This window comes from Sander vitreus, chromosome 8 (genome assembly GCF_031162955.1).
Source record: "Sander vitreus isolate 19-12246 chromosome 8, sanVit1, whole genome shotgun sequence".
Taxonomy (NCBI): Eukaryota; Metazoa; Chordata; class Actinopteri; order Perciformes; family Percidae; genus Sander; species Sander vitreus.
The window spans coordinates 15,388,051-15,397,981 of NC_135862.1; the positions used below are offsets into that span (position 1 = coordinate 15,388,051).

General features: G+C 40.7%; 1 protein-coding gene across 1 annotated transcript; it reads right to left on the minus strand.

The window, feature by feature from the left end:
- Positions 1-548: 548 nt before the first annotated feature.
- Positions 549-9,511, minus strand: ciartb (circadian associated repressor of transcription b). The gene is made up of 6 exons (XM_078257028.1): positions 9,353-9,511; positions 6,651-7,110; positions 6,237-6,312; positions 5,539-5,617; positions 3,332-3,458; positions 549-2,170 (listed from the first exon to the last, which is right to left on the minus strand). The coding sequence occupies exons 2-6, from the start codon at positions 7,068-7,070 to the stop codon at positions 1,781-1,783; spliced, it is 1,092 nt and encodes a 363-aa protein (XP_078113154.1). The 5' UTR covers positions 7,071-7,110; positions 9,353-9,511; the 3' UTR covers positions 549-1,780.
- Positions 9,512-9,931: the final 420 nt, after the last annotated feature.

Here is a 9,931-nt window from a genome sequence, read left to right on the forward strand (position 1 = left end):
TTTACAGAGCATCAAAGGGTGAATTTGTGATGTTTACCTTTTCATCTATAGATGGCAGTATTCCGTTACAGATTTGGTAACGTGTTTTCTTTTTGAATTCTAGTTGGAAGAAATTGCCAGTGTAAAAGAAAAGCTCTGAGTACAGCTCCAGGCAGTTGAAGCAGAAGATTGTGTCTTGGATCACACAGAACTTAAAAAAAGTGCATTTAACTGCCACTTAAAGGAAATAAAGCACAGTCATGATCTTCTCAGTTTCTGCAGCAGCCAGCTCATTGCCTTTTCCTGACATGTGCAAAGGCTTTTCTGTGTTTTTTACTGAAAATGGTGCTCGTATATATATATTATCAATTAGTTGTAGGCAATAGGTAGGTGTAGGCAAGGTAATAGATTGTAGGCAGCTCGCATAGTTACTCTGCTGTCTGGTTTGTCAACAGGCATGTTAAAGTGTACATACGGTGTTAAAGCTCAAACCCATGAACAATTGCTGATTCTCTGCATTTAAGGTAACTTCTACCAATCTGTATTAAAAAAATTCACACAAAAAACAGTTGGTAGCCATTTTGCATCAAACAAATATTACCACATTTATTTTGAAAGTATAAAATTTCACACTATAAAGGCCACTTTTCAGGGTAAATCGACAACCTTCCTGTAAGATTTACACAGAGAAATACCTTGTCACTCTCTGCTGGTCTAACATACTGTCCAGTTCTGTGGCAAAATAAAAAAAATTGTTCTACTCCACCACAGAAAGTAGTTGTCAAGATCTGAATAATTTACTCGATACAGGAAAATGGCAAGAGAGTGAGAATTCCTGATTTGTACATCCCACAAAGGAGCAGGTATTCTGAACGGTTCTCTCTCTTTATCAAACCGGCTTACAGGCACAGCTTGACGTTACAGGCACTGTTTGCCTTCTACTGGGAGACTTGAAAAAGAAATCTGCAGTTGACATTCTTTACAATGGCACCAGTCAGGCCACGAGAGCATCGCCATGGAGAGAGCATCCTTCCGTTTGTATAAGCGGAACGACTCGTACTACAGACCTCGCTGTCAGAGGCCGTTTGGCTCACTGCAGATCTGGTGAGGTGTCCAGACTTTGAGCTTAGCGTTCACATTCCTACTCACTAACTGTGACGTGGTGCCCACTGAGGTAGAACAGTTGTACCAAAAGACTTATTTATAAAGTATACAAATGAGTAACAGTCACATCAATAAACTTAAGAGTGGAGTCATGGGGTGGTCGGGGGGAGAAAATAACATTACATTTTACCCATATTTTCAGCACAACAATATGTAGACCACTGACATGTCTGGATATCTGAAAAAAAAATCCCTTCCAGCACAAACTGCTCATGTAATGCTTTCCCTTTCAGGCATAATGGCGGTTTCACAGATACTCAAATTGTATTATTGCATCTACAAGCCAGTAGGAACAGTTCAGTTATGAAATCACTAGCTCAGGTGATCTTGGCATGTGAAATCTATCCTTCCCACTCTCACACACGCTATTCAAGAGTGCAGACAAAAACAAAGATAGGTCAACAAAAGGGAACTAAAGCAGACACGTCATGTTAGAGAGGGCACATTCCCATACAGAGAGTACAACATGTTTGTCAACACTCCTTCCACATTAAAGTGGAATCTGTGACGTCCCTTTTGAAGGCTGCCGTCTCCCCTGAAGGCTGGAATGGGATAAGCGAACTGACGGGCTCCCGGCAGGGTGGGAAAGGCTGGGCTGTGAGGTGCTTACAGCTGGACGCCCAGCCGTCTATGTGGACTAGGACCAGTTGCTGTCCGTCAAACCCCCAATCTTCTTGCGGGTGATGATGCTTTCTGTGGACTTAAGGAGCCTCTCTAGACAGGGTGCGTTGATTTTGCCCGGCGGAGGGCCTCTGGGCTCGACCGAGTCTGTCTTAGTGCGGCTGTCTGTGCTGGAGGACACAGCGTTGTCCTGCGTTAGGTCTCTGGGTGACAGCAGGTGCCTGGAGCCAGTCTGGGCCTGCTCTGCTATGGGGGAGCAGATGGGTGACGTGTGGAGCCACTTCAGGTTACTGGCGGAGTAGGCTCCGGGAGGAGTGAGGTCGGTGACTCTCAGGGTTTTGACGCCGGCTGGAGGATCTCTGACAGTGACGGGGCTCATGACTGCAGTGTTGGTCACTGGAGATAGCTGTTGGGAAAGAAGGAAACGCAGTTTAATTTAAATTGTTTAGTAGCTTATTAATCAGGGACAAAACACATAAATATGCATATAAAAAAACATATACACTGTATAATAATAACAACTGTATAAAAGCTCTTTTAAAGCCACTATAAGAAGGGTTTGAAAATTCCCAACTTTGGCGGACCCAGTGGTAGTATCTAACCCAGGACCACTAAGATAAATTGGATGAAAGCAACACATAACATGCACCAATTTACACTGGGATTTTCTTATTTTTCTATAAACAAAATGTGCCATCAGAAAAGAAATATGAAAGATTTTATAATCATATAACGATTCTTCACATTGTGGCTTTAAAACCTGCAATAATTGTTTTTTTTGGGAGCACTACAAAAACACAACATATATCATCACCTAATAAAATAGCTAATCTGTTAGCAAATACTTGCCAATTTATGCATTCAGTAGATGCAGAGCAAAATGAGCATTGATTTGAAGATCTGGCTCTTTCGCGGTTAACTGTTCCACTATACACTGTATGTTCTCTAGCTACTTGCTAAATTAATCTGTCGGCTGTTTAGTGCTGGGCAGGTAGTGTACACTGGGTTTATCAGAGCTTTGGCACTGAAAACAGATGCATGTAGAGCACAAGCAGTAGCAGAAGCAGAATGGGGTGATAATTATTTGTCATTCACACATTTTGTAACATTATAAATAGTAATTTTATTCATTGTTAATATAAAAAATATTGATAATATCAGTTTTAAAGTTACAGTGTTGCCTTAGCAAACAGTATGACCATTTACAAAGTGCAAAACAGCTTTGTTGTGGTTTGAAATAAAAAATTGTACATGTACAAATTCATTTGAGGGTGTGTCATGATTAGCCACAGAAATAAATCCTAACCAATTAAATGCAAAGAAATGTTCCAGAGTATTCTGACCGTTCTTATCCCCTTAGGAACACTCCTCCAAAATTACCTTTTCTCCTCTGTCATTGTTTTTAGCGAACCTGAGACTGCAGTAATACCTCAGTAAAAATAGCTGTGATTAAATAGTAATAGATATGTTTGTCCCTCTTTTACTGCATCGTCACCATATGTTCTTGGCAGCAAGCCTTCTCTAACCAAAGCTCTTACACAACATGTCTGCTTTTGTACAACTTTACCTTCGGTTTCTTGGAAGGAACAGCTTCCTCTGTCTGGGTGACAGTGAGTTGGTCTCTGAGTTTTACATTAGGGAACCAGCTCTTCAGCATTTCCTCCATTTTAAGAATGATATTAATGTATTTCTCCCTGAAAAAAGGAAGGAAGGAGAGAAAGAAACAGGAGAGATATTTACTATTTAATCATGCATGACTCTGAGTAATCTAGCAATAATCTTGCCAACTTCTTCTCTGAAATCGTATCTCTCCATCAAGCTCACACAGGAAATAGGCAATCTTGAACAGCGGATGAACACTTCACTCACTTAGCAAAGCCTGTACTCTGTGTGTGTGTGTGTGTGTGTGTGTGTGTGTGTGTGTGTGTGTGTGTGTGTGTGTGTGTGTGTGTGTGTGTGCGTGCGTGCGTGAGGGCGGGGATTGTCTTAAGTACATTTCTCACATGTTCTGAGCTCACACGTGGCCTGATGTATAATGGCTCCACTTGCCTCTAAATATAAAACACCAAAGCCACAACGCTTTCCAACAGCGTCATTGTGAAAATAAACTAATCGTGGTGACGCAGTTTGCGTTGGAGGTGGGCAGCAGAGCGCAGCGCCCCATTATTAACTCCCACCCGTCAAAACCAGATGGTGGGTTGGGATTAGCCAGTGTCATATGATCAGGACCTTCCTGCTATACTCCATTCAGGGCATGTTCAATTTATGTGAAAGATTATTCGCAACAGTAACTGCTAAAAAAAGTCACTTTGATCCTATCTACCATTGTGTTGCTGCAAGGGCTGCCAGCTGGCAACACAGAGCAGGCCCGGGAAGGAGGGAGGGGTTTAGTCCACCATCCAGCCTCGGTCCCAGCTGTCTGCAGGGAGGCTGCCACACCCACTCTTTGTCTCCCATATGAGGACAGCAGCTGGTGGGTGAGCTCTCCAATTAGTCTGTGCCAAACTCAGCAGCACATTATTCTTATAGCAGTATACCTTGATGCTTTACAGGTACCAGCAGAGCTGCTTTAAATTGAAAGAGGATATATATATATATATATATATATATATATATATATATATACATATACATATATATATATATATACATATATATATATATATATAAGAGGAAGGTGGTACATGGCGCTGCTATTTCATTTATATAATTCCAGTCTATAAATCATATTGCTATTTCATTTATATAATTCCAGTGTAATCATATCGTGTTGAAATTATCATAATGTGCTATTATTCCGAAGCATTTTGTTGTCCAATTAAAATGCTTGTTTTATTGTTTGGTAAACAGAAATTTCTCAAATGTAATCTGTTTTTTATGATTGTAAATTAAATCCTGTTCGTTGGTGGAACAAAGCAAGCAATTAAGATGTCACATTGGACTTTTCACTACTTTCTGAGATTTTCTAGACTAAATTAATAAATTCAGAGAAATTAAACAACAGATTAATATAGTTAGGCTATATAGTGAAGCCTAGTCAAAATAATTTATTTAAAAGGAAACTAAAATTATAAAATATCTAACTTTGTTATGGAAGGTTGTGCTTTACACATGTAAAGTTGTCTGTCAAGCAAAGTCAGAATATATCCTTATTGATGTGGAGATATTGATTTTAATATTACCTTGTGCTTAAGTATACAAAATCAGATGCTAAAGAGCGTGAGAATGGCCATCATTTGCTATTTTATGATGTAAAACAAATGTAAAACATCAAAACATTTCAAATGATCGTATTGAGGGACAAAGACTCTCTCTGTTAAAGAGGTGATAACATACTCCATTATACCGTCTGGCCAGTGGAGAGCTAATCAAGCAGACACAAGTGTGCTGCTCCGACAGTGGAGCCTGATACATTTTTAACAAGATGCCCAGCTACAGTGAGAGCCAGCCATCTCTGCAGTAAATGTATCCTGAATGTGTGGGGGTAGCGGCTCCTCGCAGGGCAACCTGCTGTGAACCATGTGTCACAGACATGTTGTGGACCACTTTGACCGACAGACAGCAAGCACCATTTCTAGTATGTTGGATTGAGTGTATTGTAGTTGTGATTCTGGTCAGATGTCAGAAAAAGTAACACACTTGCACAGATGAAGCACATGTCTCAAAATGTGTTTGTAGCTACAAAAACATACAAGAGATATACTGAATATTATAAGATGATAGAGCTCATTGTTTCATGCATAACAGTATGTGGGTCACGCTGAGGACACTTACCCCATGCAGGGGTTCTGCAGGACACCCATGATCCTCTGAATCCTGTCCATGGCCACACTCTCCTGGAAACTGCTGAGTCCTGGAAAAGAATAAGTTGTACCATGAGCCACATGAACTGTGTTGACAGCAGGACTGAGTCTGTGGAGCAGATGGATTGTGTGAAATGTGTGTGTGGGGGAACAGACTCCCCGCCTCTGTGGCCTGGAAGTGTTGGGTCACACAAAGATCCAAAATGAAGCCGTTTTCAGAGCCTGTCTGAAAATTGCGCTATCTTCCAGAGCCCTTATAATGCCTATCAGAAAACTCACAAACAGCAGCTGCCTTACTGGAGACAGCTAATTTACAAGAGGTCTGATGCGTGACAATGCTCTCAACTGGCAAAAAAATAACACTTAAATGTGTTTAAAGGTTGAAGCTTGATCCAAAATGAGCTCCATTATATAAGATAGACACACACGGGCACACAGGAAATAGTTGTGGTTACTTGATAACCCTACAACAATGCATGTTTCAGATATCTCACTCTCAAATCTCAGGGACACATATTCCAAAAAAGAGTGGTGTGTTGTCTATCCAGTCTATTGTTATGTTTTCTCTGAGAAACAAGGACAGGAGCAGAGACAGACAGACAGAGACATAATGAAAAAGATAAAAGACAAAAGACAAAAACAGAAGATATTATTAAATGAGCGACTTACGTTCTCTGTATCTGCCTGAACGGAGGCCATTCAAGATAGATGACAGTGGATGAATGTAGCACTGTAGCTCCATGCACTGAAAACAAAAATAGATTCATTTGTAAGGGATATCAACTGACTCCAAAAACTGCTGTTCATTTTAATATAAAAGTTGCTGAACATGATTAAGATAATCCCTGAACTCTCCCTACTGTTCTGCTGATTGACTGAATTTGAATTATGACTCTAGTTCTTCAGAAAAGCAAGACTTATTCTGCTTACAGTTACAGGGTCATCTTTACAGGGATAATATGATAAATGAGACTGTAAAACCAGCAGGGGAGGGGAGTCAATCTAGGTGATAGTGCATGCTCTAGTTTTGCTGACATTGTCAGCACCTCTTGTGGGAAACAGACATAAGTCAGAGGTGCTCACCTTTCTGCTGAAAATTCGGTTTTTCTCTGACACATTGGAAATGAGCTGCCGTTCCTTGCACATCTCCTCAGTGGAGCTGTGAGGCCTCTTCAGTGCTTGCTGAGTGTTTTTGCCATTTGGTTTGTCTCCTTGTTGTGTTTTACACAGTCCAATGGCACTGACCCATGTCTCAGTGCAGCCATGGGGAAATCCCCGACTGGAGGCCTCCCTGACCTCGCTCCAGTTACTGTCACCCCATTTCACCTCGCTGCTCTGGCGGCAGCTGCTGTCAGACGTGCCCAGGTGTGGTGGGTTGCTGGGGGAAGAAGGAGCCTCTGTCTGGCTGTGCTTTCCGATACAGTCAAACTCTTGTTCGCACTCATCGTCCTCATTGTCACTAGCCAGCCAGTCAATGGAGTTGTCCGAATCTGTAGCAGACATCCTCGGCTGCAGGCTCTAACTAGCACTGACCATCACTGACCTGACAGACAGAAATGTCATGGTTACTATAATTTCAACAATACAGAAAAGCATAACAAGCAGCAGTGATGAAGATGAAAAACTGGAGCTAAAAAGTGACTAATTCAAGCCATGTAACAACTTAAATATATGCAGCGTCCTTGGGTAAACACTGCAGGTTATTCTGAATAATTAAAAAAAACAAAAACCTGTACCTCCAACCAAGCAGACATGAATAAAGGTGTGCCTGTGCCTTTATTCATGTCTGCTTGAGCACTCTGAGCAGATGGTGGCAGTGAGACCTCAGTTGTTGAGACCACAATGACCTGTTTGTTTTACAGATGCAACACCTGAGCTAGTAAAACACAGACTAGCCACCATCAAAAGCAAACACCAAAAATTCTAGTGTCAACAATGATTCTGTGAAGCCCTCAGGCGCTCAAATATTATTTTTTATTTTTTTTAAATAAATTCCACATCAAGACAAGAACAAATACATACAATATACATTTAACAATTCGCCAGCTTGAGTATTTTTCCCCATTCAGGCCCTATCGGCTACCACCACAATCATTCATAAACATTGTTTGCCTGTTTATTCAAAGGGGGGCAAGGGTCTTCCACCATGACGGCCAGTGTCTTACAAAATGAGGGACTGGCAATGTTTGTTTGTGTTGAAGAGTGCCTCGTGAATAAAAACTCCTCTGATCAAATGCTCTTGTCACGTGTTAAATGGGTTTAGATCTCTCTAACATGTTTCCTCAGTGATTAATATATAAAACAGCATTTTCAGCACAGAGATTATTTTTGGTGTTTTGAGTGGTTAACGCCTGGCATGTCTGTCTCCGGTGAAATTTGAGGGTAGGAGAGTTAATTGCTCCCTAGGTCTTTGTCACAGGACGACTACCTTCTGATCTTATTGTTACAGAGGAGGGTGGAGCAGAGATTTACTAGCTATTCAGATGTTTCCGATTGCAGCTTATAATATTGCTCCTTTGAGGCCACAGTTGCAACCACACAACAGGGGGAACAGCTGTAATAAAATGTTGAGTGTATTTCATATCCAAATATAGAGAGCTTAGAATTACACCGTATCAAGATGTCGAGCATCAAAGATTTGATTAAACTAATATGTAACTTCTTCTGTTTTAATATTCAATTCCAGATGGTTCTTTAAAAATTGTAACACTACACAACACACAAAGTTAAAATATGTCTAACTAAATTCATAACTCCCTATGCTAGGCCTATATATGTATAATTACTCTACTGCATATTAAATTAAATCTAATCGTAATATATTTAACTTAATCTTGATCAAGAAAGAACATGTTTATCTAATTAAAACTCATCTGTGCAAGTGCAAAACGTCCATAATTAAACGTTTGTGGAATATGACGGTGTATTACATATCCCATAGTATATCTTAATATATCCTTGCATACATCTTATAATACAATCATCTTCTCAGTCACATGTTGTACTTTTCTATAAAAAGACTCCACACCAACACAATACCAGGGAAAGATCAACCACTTGTCAGTTTCTTAGAAAATAAATATTACAGTACACATCCATATGATTCCTTATTAGTTTGATTGAACTTTGTCATTAAACAGCATGCACATACCACACTTGTTCAAATAGTCACCACATACACCACACAGTCCTGCAGTCCAACAGACAAAAATTCTAATTGCTTACTGATAAAAGCTTCTACTTCAATTTGCTTTTATGGAACAGACATTCCTTTGATAAAATACACCGATAGCAGATATCCTTTATGATATCCATCTCTCTGTCTACCTGTGTAGGTTGGGCACCTACACACATTTACATTCTGGTTTAAAACAACGGCGATGAACCTTAATTATATGAGAATAATTCCCATCCAGAGATCAAACACCGCCATCTTTCCCTAAGAGAAAATAAATGATGAAATAAATGATCCGATGTATCCGCCTATAGCCTAATGCAGGTTTCGAATCAGTTGGGTAACAGACACAATAGACTTCCTCATCATTCATAGTATATTTGGCAGCAGGCACTTTTAGGTTGTAAAAAAACAAGAAACAGAACTAATGATCATTGTCACACCTTTATCTGTCACGTTAGTATGTAATAACATGTTTGCATGTATGGGCCAAATTTCTGTGGATTTTTTTTTATTTTTTATTATTAATTAAATTTAACCTCCACACACACAAAGATAATCAGCGATGTTTGTCCGGATGACTGAGATGTGGATCAGAGAGGGTACGTACCTTCCCAGGATGGAGCGGCTGGTTGTTCAGCGTTAAATCCAGCAGGACTGCCGGGTCGAGAGTAGAGCAGCTGATGTGTTGGACGTGCGCTATGTGAGTGTGGAGCATAGACTGTATGGTGCGGAGACAGTTACGTTACATCCAGCAATCGGCCCGTGTTGCTTCTCCCAAGGCAACGTGTCTGGGAGGGCGGGATTAGCGGGGACCTGCCTTTCCATTTGCTCCTCAAAAGCCCCGACTGACAAATCGGCTTCTTCTTTCGGTGCAGCTGCGGCGCGATAGGCGAGGCCGGTTTACATATGCAAATTACATGGAAATGACACAAACACGTGGACACGCGGATCGGTTTCAATTCAGCAGCTGGGCGAAAAGTCAACGTAGAGCTAGTTTTGGTCATTCTACAGGCATTCTTCCTCATTATATCATCTGGATGATGATGATGCCTGACTTGTGGCATGTTAGTAAACTGATAAGCCTGGTAAAGGCGCAGTCAGCAGTTTCAGGAATTGTTATAGTTCATGAGAGCTTTTGCTCAAGGACGCTTCAGCAGACTATATTTGAACAACGGATTGTCTAGCA